Source organism: Leptidea sinapis, chromosome 14 (genome assembly GCF_905404315.1).
Source record: "Leptidea sinapis chromosome 14, ilLepSina1.1, whole genome shotgun sequence".
NCBI classification, from domain to species: Eukaryota; Metazoa; Arthropoda; class Insecta; order Lepidoptera; family Pieridae; genus Leptidea; species Leptidea sinapis.
In genome coordinates, this window is record NC_066278.1 from 6,401,112 (window position 1) to 6,413,308 (window position 12,197).

At 34.2% G+C, this 12,197-nt stretch overlaps 1 protein-coding gene across 3 annotated transcripts in view; it reads right to left on the reverse strand.

Annotated features, from left to right (window-relative positions):
- Positions 1 to 12,197, reverse strand: part of LOC126967870 (trypsin alpha-3-like) — a 60,060-nt gene that overhangs the window by 40,888 nt on the left and 6,975 nt on the right. Inside the window, exons 5-6 of one of the 3 annotated variants that reach the window (XR_007730090.1) lie at positions 9,505 to 9,648; positions 7,825 to 8,040 (exon numbers count right to left, since the gene is read on the reverse strand). Coding sequence is in view for 1 of the 3 variants with exons in the window: in XM_050812561.1 (XP_050668518.1) it covers positions 7,882 to 8,040; positions 9,505 to 9,648 (303 nt within the window). In the remaining 2 variants the exon portion in view is untranslated. Of the gene's footprint in view, positions 1 to 7,541; positions 8,041 to 9,504; positions 9,649 to 12,197 lie in introns of those variants that run through there. The other 2 variants (XR_007730089.1, XM_050812561.1) reach the window with 2 other exon arrangements.

Sequence of the window (12,197 nt, forward strand, 5' to 3'; positions counted from 1 at the left end):
GTTTAAATATGTTAAAAAGTGGGAACTAGACTTATACAACGTGAATCAAAAAGGGTATGACATCCCTTCAATGCCAAGTTATATAAGTCATATGCAATAGTATTGTGATGTTTAAATTTGAATAAATAAAATAAATAAGAATAAAAAAAGCACCTACAAAATAAAAATATTATTTTTCAATTTATTTTCTCAGACAACCCTAACTTTTAAAGAGACCGCCATTTAATATGTTCGGAGCCGTTGTTTGTAAACAAAATTAGGTAACCTACCTACGGACTTAAACATTAGGTATTCAATAATAATAGTACATACCAATCTTGCTGCGCAGCTTTTTAACACTCCTTCAGTTTCACTATAAATACACAGAAAACACCACATCACGTCACGTTGATTATGTTTTAGGTAGTTAGGAACCTAAGTAGATACCTAGTTATTTCATCACTAGTACATTCTAAACAGCCCAGTTATAAGGAGGTACGTAGGTTTTGCAGCAACACCACTAAAGGAAGGGTTCAATCATGCACCAATCTTCGGAAACAGGCGTATGAGGGAAGCCTCCTATTCCGGTACCGATGGTGGCACAATTCGCGAGATGCGACCAGATTGTTATTTGTCACCGCACCAACAGACAATATCATGTCGTAATATTCATTGTTCCCATAATCTGCCATGATTATCATACGAAAATACTGCAATCTCAATGTCGGGTTCAAAGCATAGTATACCCTTTTTGATTCACGTTGTATATAAAATTGCCATACCCAGTTTTAGAACTAGTAAGACAAATAAGTCATTTGTTGGAAATTCTGTTTGATTCTATTATAAGTTTATACCGTGGGGAGTTCCCCACGGTCGTAACAGCCAGACTTAACTTTCAAGACACATGTAAAAACTATTTTAATGGTAAGGTATTATCATGATATTAAAGAGTAATTGAGATTGATATTTGGCGTGCGATTCCCTTCAGATCGCGGGTCCCAGCTACCCCATAGCATCAACTAGTAACGTATTTTAAATTACTTCGTAATTAACTATTTGAAGCTTTTGCGCACTTGTTTATGTAATATTTTATGAATATTTACAATTGCTGTTATAAAATTAAGTAACTTTTTTTTCATTTTCAATGCCCTGCCTAGTATCAGAATCTAAGTCTCGAAATCTTGAGTGATTGCCAATTCCACGGTCATCTGTAAGTCATTGTTTAATTGGCTTCTAAGAAACTGGAGCTCATAAATAGAGTACGTAAATACTCATAGCTTGTCCACATTCGAGTAGCTAACAAAGCGCAAGGCCGGCTACATACTAAAGAGTATTATTGTAATCCCTGGTCTGGTGCATTATAATGATATTAGCTCGACTCAACGTGCTGTGCAGAGCAATAAAGAGGCGCTGTAGCGCTTCTTTTTCCAACATCTTGTAAAACAAGTCAGTACAGAACAGAAGAAGGAGTATATTTTTTTAAATGAGAACTTATTTTAATGGAAGTAAAACAAAAATAGCAATTAATACTCAGGTATAATATCGAATTCCTTTAGATAATTTTGCAGATATCTTTTTTATAGGTTATGTTATAATCTCATTATAATATGTTACAATTGCACTCGTCACCTTGAGACATAACATGTTAAGTATTATTTGCCCAGTAATATCACTAGCTACGGCGCCCTTCAGACCGAAACGCAATAATGCTTACACATTACTGCTTCACGGCAGAAATAGGCGCCGTTGTGGTAATCATAACCTAGCCGGCATCTTGTCTTGACTGATTTAGTTTACATAAAATGTCTTATTGTCCACCTACCTACCTAATCAGGGGTGTGCATATCATTTAAGGAATCAGGCAGTGCCTAGCTTTTTTAATGAAAATAAGGGACAAGGATGGAAATTGATACGCCTTGTCCATCACAATGCAGTGCCGCTCAGGCTTCTTGAAAAACCCAAAAAAACTCATTTGCCCAGTAATTTCACTAGATACGGCGCACTTCAGACTGAAACACGGTAGTGTTTACATATTACTGCTTCACGGTAGAAATAGATTCCGTTGTGGTACCCATAAGCTAGCCGGCATCCATTGAAAAGGAGCCTCCCACTGGTTATGAGCCGAAATAAATAAAGCACTAGTGTAATAGTTGATATAGTTTTATCTGGTTCCCTTACTTTTAACCAAACTTGAACTATTGAACTCTAACTATTAAATGAGCTCATAAAGAACAATGCTGGAAAATGGGCTCACTATCATGCGTCTGAAACAGGTATACATGCAAAATTTTCATTTAAATTATAATTTCGCATATATTTATTTTAAATCAGATACGAACAGGCGTTTAAAACTTATATAAACAGAAAGTAATGTATCGTTTCGAAACAAGCGGAACTGCCATATTAGCCCGGAAACATCACTGTCACTAAAACACTCACCGAATGATACCAGTATATTATGAACTCCCTTTTTAAACGGAAAAGTAAGGATAACTACATATACTAGGAAATAAATCGACTGAAAACCAAAACAAACCTAACTTTTTCCACACCACTGTCTAAATATTATTTGATAAAATCATCTTAGTATGTTCCGTTAGCCGAATATTAAAAATACTGCACAATGATTAAAAATAATACCAGTATTCATAGAAACAGGATGGATATGGATAGGTAACGGCTACCAGTTAAAACATCTTTTTAACTGGTAGCTTTGGTATGGCAATTAGATCTGCACTTCGTGTTTCTTCAACTTATTTTCATAGCTGTTTATTGAAAAGCAAAATATGCTTCGCCGAACATATTAAGTGTGACAAACAGCAGCAAACAAGGCCACAGAGTACTTACACTACAGACACAACAGACTATTATGTTGTATGAACTTTTAACACGTAGCTAATTTTGAAGAAAATATAAAATATACCATCTATATCGTTAAAAAATCCAACGTGGCTTAAAACCTATTCATTTAACATTATTATAATACTATAATATTTTCCATAAAACCATGGACTCATAACACTAATAATCATTGACACGATTCTACTAGGTTACCCGTCGCCATCGTTGAAACTAGGGTAAACCAAAATCGTAAGTAGAAACCCTGGTTCAAATGTCATTATGACAGGTTTTGTCAATATCTGTATGTTTTGTCATAATGACATTGTCATCAATCAACTTCTCACTGATCGCATGACAGTTGGACAAGAAAAGTATGAAATTATTAAAGTGTTTCACATTTGCAAAAATCGTAAAACCCAGTTATTTCCTGGATTAACTTATTTTTCTGATCGGTGATTAGTGTTTTCTTGCATAGTTTAACGTGTAGTCCAGCAATCCTACACTAAAACTGACATCAAGCTTGTAGTAAATTGAAATTGAAAAAATCAGATAACTACATATTCCCTGTTTATATCTCAATGATTTTTTTTACATAATAGTATAGCCGAGTGGTTAGCGATCCTAACTACTAAGCTAGAGGTCCCGGGTTCGAATCCCGGTAGGTGCAAGCATTTATATGATGTTTGTTTCCGAGTCATGGATGTTTAAATGTATTAGTGTATGTTTATATGAATATATGTATGTTTAAGTAAGTATATTGTATTAAATATATCATTGTCTTGTAACCCATAACACAGGCTATATATGCTTAACTTGGGGCAAGATAATTTGTGTAAAAAGTGTGTGTGTGAAATTATTATCAATATAATATAGGACATAATACTATGAAAATAACTAAAGTATAATAATCTCGCCGTATCTATGTCAGTTAACCGTCTAATTCTGCAGAACTAAGCCTATTCGCCAATCCTTCAATATGGGGGCCCCACTCCAATTTGGAATCAAGAGTAATGCCAAGAAATACAGCAGATTCCACTGGTTTTACCACCTCTCCATTTAATAAAATATTCGCATCTACATTTTTGACATTTGGCGCGGTGAATTTAATATATTTGGTATTATGACTACTTAACAATAAGTTATTGGCGCTAAACCAGTACACGATGTCAGATAGAGCATTGTTTACTTCGTCATATAAAACTTGGCTTCGTTTCACTTTGAATATAAATGAAGTGTCATCCGCAAACAATACCACCTTGCGTTTTTTTCGACAAGGTGAGGTAGATCATTTATATAAATTAGGAAGAGGAAGGGTCCAAGAACCTAGACCCTTGTGGTACCCCCATACCGAGAGGCGTCCCAGGAGATCCCAATAAGTAATTTTTATCCTAATTTGAATAAAAATTATTATGTAAATTTGAATTTAATGTCATCGAAACATTGTATATGACATACACATAGGAAAGCTAAAGAGATTATATTACAAGATTTTGTTTTTTTTAATGGAAGATAGGGCAAACGTACGTACGGAACACCCGATGTTAAGTGATTACCGCCGCCCACATTCTCTTGCAACACCGGCTCTTCAGACAAGTGTACGCGCTTTTTTTGAAGGTATCAATATATCGTATCACAGCGTCCCAGGAATCGTAATACCGCACAAGGAAGCTCATAATATATTATTTTACATTATACATACTACATGCGAAAATACTTCTACCTATTGGTTGCCAGTTGATAGCAGTGAACAATGTTACGCAGGATGTTACGTTATCTGTCTTCCATCCTGTGCAAATATATAAAATAAAGCAATCATTGATTACAATTTAATGATTTACCTGAAAAAACTCATTATTTAAATAATTTTCTATTAATTAATTTCTATCTTTTAATATGTTTAACCCAAGTACATGTTATAATACATTTAAAGGATTATTGCTCATTCGGTTATAATGTTTTGTAGTTTAATTATATTCAAGCAACATTCTTATTAATATTGGATTTGAAATACTGTAGAGTTGAGGTTTCTTAGCTTTTTCATTATCATGGATAAGTATCAATGTAAGCCATTATGACGGACCCCATATAAATTGAACAGTCGGTAAAGTGCTAGTAGGTACAGGGTCGTGCATTGGCTTTGCATAGCAAGTTAGGTACTGTAGATCTAACTAGTCGTAGTTGATCTTTGGAATATGTAAAGATTGCTTACCGTAGGTATCTAGTATAAAAGGTATACCGTACTAAGGTATTCAGGAAAAAAGGACAATGCCGATCCTTGAAATTATGAAAATTGGGCTATTGTTACGTCTTAACCAAATCATCGATAAAATATTTTGACAGGTTTTGTCATAATGACATTTCAACCAGGGTTTCTAATTACAATTTTGGTTTACCATAGTTTCAACGATGGCGACGGGTAACCTAGTAGAATCGTGTCAATGATTATTAGTGTTATGAGTCCATGGTTTTATGGAAAATATTATAGTATTATAATAATGTTAAATGAATAGGTTTTAAGCCACGTAGGATTTTTTAACGATATAGATGGTATATTTTATATTTTCTTCAAAATTAGCTACGTGTTAAAAGTTCATACAACATAAAAGTCTGTTGTGTCTGTAGTGTAAGTACTCTGTGGCCTTGTTTGCTGCTGTTTGTCACACTTAAAATGTTCGGCGAAGCATATTTTGCTTTTCAATAAACAGCTATGAAAATAAGTTGAAGAAACACGAAGTGCAGATCTAATTGCCATACCAAAGCTACCAGTTAAAAAGATGTTTTAACTGGTAGCTTTGGTATAGGCTAATATGGCAGTTCCGCTTGTTTCGAAACGATACATTACTTTCTGTTTATATAAGTTTTAAACGCCTGTTCGTATCTGATTTAAAACAAATATATGCGAAATTATAATTTAAAAGAAAATTTTGCATGTATACCTGTTTCGGACGCATGATAGTGAGCAATATAGCCCATTTTCCGGCAGTGTCCTTTATGAGCTCATTTAATAGTTAGAGTTCAATAGTTCAAGTTTGGTTAAAAGTAACGGAACCAGATTAAACTGGCTTATAACCAGTGGCTTATAACCAGTGGGAGGCTCCTTTTCAATGGATGCCGGCTAGCTTATGGGTACCACAACGGAATCTATTACTACCGTGAAGCAGTAATATGTAAACACTACCGTGTTTCAGTCTGAAGTGCGCCGTATCTAGTGAAATTACTGGGCAAATGAGTTTTTTTGGGTTTTTCAAGAAGCCGACGGCATGAGCGGCACTGCATTGTAATGGGCAAGGCGTATCAATTTCCATCATTGTCCCTTATTTTCATAAAAAAAGCTAGGCACTGCCTAATTCCTTAAATCATATGCACACCCCTGATTAGGTAGGTAGGTGGACAATAAGACATTTTATGTAAACTAAATCAGTCAAGACAAGATGCCGGCTAGGTTATGATTACAACAACGTCGCCTATTTCTGCCGTGAAGCAGTAATGTGTAAGCATTATTGTGTTTCGGTCTGAAGGGCGCCGTAGCTAGTGATATTACTGGGCAAATAATACTTAACATGTTATGTCTCAAGGTGACGAGTGCAATTGTAGTGCCGCTCAGAATTTTTGGGTTTCTCAAGAATTCTGAGCGGCACTGCATGGCATGGCGTATCAATTATCATCAGCTGAACGTCCTGCTCGTCTCGTCCCTTTTTTTTAAAAAAAAATATAATAATGAGGTTATAACATAACCTATAAAAAAGATCTCTGCAAAAGGATCATGTAAATATAAGAGCATGCAACTATCCGCACTAAGTAAATTGATTTCTTACTACGTGGGAGCTAGGTATTTGAAAATACATTTGTGTACGTTATAACGCCATTTAAGTGTAGTGTGTTGAACCAAACAGCGAACCTAAGAAGATGGATGTGAATATTGCAACTGAATAATGCCTTCATATTTTACAAGAGCGTGTATTGAATTTGAATCGTTCTAAACGTATTTGCATTTTATTCATAAAGGCTTATCATTTCTCTTGTAATATTTTTTCCGACGATAAGAAGACCAACTTGCTGACTAGCTCGCCCCCTGATCACTTGTCTTTCCAAGCATTCGAGGGAGTTTTAATAGTGTATTTTAGTTCCCAATAAAACGAAGAACTCTTAATTATACTTTTACAAAGTCTGTCCATTCATTCGTCTTTCTATGTGACGATTGTACAACGCAGCTATAATAAATCACACCAAAATGGAGCTGAATTATTGTGGTTTTGTGAAAACAATTTTAGATGTAATCCTTAAAAATATAATTAAAGAAAATAAGAACAAATATATAATTACTAAATCAGTAGCAACGGCGCCCTGTAAAAATATTATACTTCAGAAAAAGGTGCCACTGTGACCACCTAGCCGGCATCCTGTGCAAACAGGACAGAACTCCCACTGGTGTGAACCGTTGATCTAAAAATCTTAAAATCTACGTACAACTAAGTAAGTAGTAGTAGTCCGAAAGTATTCATCAATTACTCCCGACAATAGACAACGCTGTACATGACGGAGGACTTTAAATACTTGGCCAATATCGATGTAAAAACTTGTTACTTTTCTGATAGAGATTAGATGAATAAATTTTATTTATACAGTACAGTAGGGGAAAATAATGAAATGTGTCTGCCTGGTATATAGTGGATATGAGTGGGGTTGTGTGAAGCTTACATTAAGTTTTATTGAGATTTCAATTTAATGTGATTGTTTTATTAAATTATAAAAACTATATTAAAACAAATAGCCGTCGAAGTATTCATAATATATGATAATCCTTAGCTGTGGAATTCTTGATCAGCTGGTATGTTTTTGGATCCATATTTTGCGTGTCTCAAAGAAACATACGAGGGTTTTTAGAATCAAAAAACATTCTCGCTAAGTCTAATACATAGAAAATACTTTCTTATTTACAATTATTGATTTTAATACGTGGTGTTGGTCATTCTAGTTTGCATATCATTCTTATATTTTTATATATTATTTTTAATAATCAGGGTATGATACGGTGTCGTATATTTTCAATGGACTTTCTTTTTAAACTCCAGTTGCATCCTTAATCCACTCCCTCATCGCTTTGCTGGCCAGGTTAGCAAATACTCCAGGTGTACCAGCTCGACCGCATCCTCTTCCATAGGAAACTACTCCAACTTGTATCCCGTTGTCTGTTAAGACACCAGGACCTCCTGAGTCACCCTGAAAATAATAATTAATAAAAATACTGCTTTGAGCAGAATAAGTCGATAGTTTCACAATAAGTCGGTATTGTTCTATTTACAATAAAAAAATGTATGATTTTAACTTAAGGACCCCAAAATTGATAAAAATTTGAGGAAAATTAAAATTCTTAGAATGATTACATGCTATCCTACAAAGTTTTCAGCCAAACCGATGTTGATTATTGATATTTACTTACTACATGTTGATAAATTAAAATTTTCAAATTCTGATCATATCCGATGATGATGCATTTTTATGATAAGCATTATTTAGATTAATATCCAGGATAAGTTTTACCTAACATGTTAATTGCGCTCAAGGATAACTACTTACCCGGTCAACCTAAGTCGGGACCTGGATCGGATGACAGTTCTAGGAAGTACGGTCAGCATGAAAAACTCAACAAAAGCAGTTTAATTCAAGTAGGCCCGTAAAAATAGAATTCAACCTCTCACTACATTTTCGATATATTTTTTTTGTAAGGTACCCTAAGGGTACTTACTTAGCATAAAATCATAAAATGATGATCCAGGTGGAGCTCGTGAAAAAATATTTTTGGCTGATATATTGGAAACTATGCTCAAAGTGCAAATGTTAGGAAAACCATTATTGTAGAAAATAAAATTTCCTGTCGTTTACTTCCTGTAAACTTTTTTGTAAAACCCGCTGCTTACGATTTATGGCCCATTTAATGAACCGCTTTTTCTATCTCGGCCGAACTTTAAAAGTATTGTATAAATAAAAATGCATCCATGCATTTCCATAGATTGTTTAGAAAAATAAATCCATTCATTTTAACTTTTGTTAAAAACTATTTTTTCTAATGTTAATACTTTTTATGTTATTGGAATACCGGGCGTAAAGTCAATGTTACAAAATTAACAAATTAATTTAAAAATATCCCAATTGCTTATGTCCATAAAATTTAATAGTTCATCTTCTTAACTGCAATAGTAATGAACTTTTTTATTTTTATGTATTCCATATAACTAAATAATATTTTGTAATTATTATTAAGTATGTTCAGAAGCGAGAATGACATGTTAGAAAACGAGCTTAGAAGTATAATAATGAATAATAATCTACTGGTGTTCAGTGTACTAAGTTGCTAACGCTACTAACAGGACTAAGGCGGGATGGGGATTGCGGAGAGGGAGAATGGTCCCTTCTCGACTCAGGTCCCGAGTCAAGTAGACCGGTTTGTAACTTAGAAATTCCTAATACATACCTAATAGAACATTTTTAAAGAACTACTGATTAGGATAGAAAAGTAAAAGAATTGAAAAAAAATCTCTAAAAGCTTGTAGTGCAAATAAAGAGGCAGATATTTATGATTGAAGAAATTTTGAAATTGTAAATGAAACATTTCTTTAAACAAATAATTGGTATTTTTTTTTACTAGTTCCTTTGCAACTGTCAGTGAATGTGCGAGTTAAATACCTGACAAGCATCCTTTCCGCCCTCCGGGACTCCCGCACAAAACATATTTTCTGTAAACTCTTCTTTATACATTTTGCGACAGTCAGCGTCAGAGACTATTTGAATTTGAACATCTTTCAAGTGCCTACTAACTCTTCCATCTTCCTGCAAAATTTAAACAAATTCCACTGACAATCATTTGCAATTGGATATATAATAATTTATATTTAGTCTATCCCCGTCCACTTAAAAGAGGCCTTAGTTTTATTTTTGTTGTTTGAATTTATACATTTTGATTACATATAAATAAAATTGAGTTGTGAAAGAAAGAAACGAAAATAAAAGAACTGATTTTTGCTACGTGGGTAACACTGAAAATGTGTAGAACTGGCCAGTAAGAAACATTACTAATGAAAACTTTTTTGAATTTCAATTTAAGAACTCTTTGGTAACCTAATGTAGTATATTGTATACATTTGTCATGTGTTTTTGTGAATTGGCGGCAAATCTATAACTCATATTACACGTGAAAATTAACCTAACGCAAGAAAATTTTTGGTTTATGATTAATTATGACTTTCGTTGTGCGACGCATGATAGAGGAAGATAAGAGAGTGACCTATCAGCAGATACGGGCAAGCCTAGGCATTAGTATGAGTCAAGTTAAAAAAATATTACACGAACATTTAGGCGTCAGGAAGCTTTGTACCAGATGGATTCCCCATACTTTAACCGACGACGAGAAACACCTTCGCATGCACTGGTGTCGCCAAATGTTAGATAAGTTCAACGACGGTGACTCAAATCCTGTATTTGACATCGTCACAGGTGATGAAAGCTGGATATATTGCTGCGATCTTCGATCTGCTCTTCAGCGAACTCCGCAAAACGGACTGCTTTTGTTATTTGACTATGGCAGGTGTCGAGATAATGAGTCCTGACCTGGCGCCCTGCGACTTTTATTTATTCCCATGAAATAAAGATAACTTTGGAGGTATTCGCTTTACGAGCCCTGAAGATGCGGCGAAAGCATACGAAAATGCCATAGAAGAGACCCCTAAGGAAGAATGGGCCCACTGCTTTTCTCAGTGGTTCCATCGAATGCGACGATGTGTAGAGAGGAACGGAGATTACTTCGAAAAACAATAAAAATAATGGCAACTTTCTACAAAAAGCCGTTTTTCATTATCTAAACATTTTCCGTGTTACCTAGGTATATGCATATGTGCATATTTACATTATAATACAGAAGGTAATGTTTTGAAATTATAAATGTAATATAACTATATATAAATAAATGAAATGTATTCAAGTCATTTTTTATCATCATTTTTGTTTAACTGTTCATTTCTTTAATTTTGTTATGTTTAATTGTTCAACTTTGTTATTCTTTACGCACTATTGTAAATGTTGTATACACCTGTGAAGACATGTCGTATTGTACTATCCCTTGTGTACTTGTTAAATTTTAATTGTATAATGATGTGTTGTTGGTGTAACTATCTAAATAAATAAATAAACTATTTTTATCTCTGTTTATTCCAGCTGATTTCAGATCGATGAACTATATGGTGGCTACAATAGACATCTGCTGTTATTGCATGACCAGAGTTAAGAAAGCTGTATTAAATACACCATAAATTGGCCAATAAATAGTCACCAGAATTTTTTTGTAGATAAGCTACTCTTAAAGCATTGTTTCGGCGTTTGACCTGGAGTCAGCCGTTGCGATCCACTTCACTTTTTCATCACACGTTATAATTCCCTCCAAAATCCCCATTTCTGTAACTTCCATCATGGTGGATGTTTCTCTCTTATCAGTCAAAGCACCAGGCACCCATTTTTTAAGCTTTCTATTTTGCTGATTTGATTTAAATCGCTCAATATTGGGGAAATGACATCAAACCATATCGCTAATTCCTTGGAAGTGTGATGCGAGTTCGCATAATATTCAACTTAGTAACTGGGGGTCTACTCTCTTTCTGCGTAACGAAACTTCGTAAACGAACGAAATTTAAACGAAGTTTCGATTGTGACCCTACTCTATTTTGTGTTCGGACACATCGACGATGTTCGGAACCATAGACAATATTCGTGAACGAAAGGTGACCGATTAAAATGAACATTATATTAATCCAACTAATTTGAAGAGTTCTATTTCATTCCAACGTTGGGTAGTAACGTATGACAATCAAAAATGTCTGTATATGATCTTTTAAAGTGCTTTTTAACAAACCTCGCAGACACGTTACCTACTCATTATATCAGAAAGTTTCAAGTAAATATCAGTTATATACTTCTTTTTTCACATAAAATATTGCATCTACATATAGCCATCCTTTTAAAGATAACACTTTTCAAATTGGTGGAACGATGATGAACCTTCTGATTTGTATGCATGAGTACATACTCTGAATTAGATGTAAGTTAGTTTTCCCTTTATAATAAAATAGAAAATAAATTTTGTTCTTTTATTAATAACAAAAATGAAACTTACTTTAAAATATCACTAAAGATAGGAATACCACTCTGTTAGAAAGGAATAAGTAAGATAATATCTTTATCCTTTCTAACAGTTGTACTAATGCAGTTCATGGCCTTCGACCTGCCTGTCTACAGGCAGGTCGAAGGCCAAGCTCTAGCTTGACGTGAAGATGGAGCTGATTAAAAGGGAAACTGTCTACTTCTTTCACATTGGAGTTCATCCTCTGTGA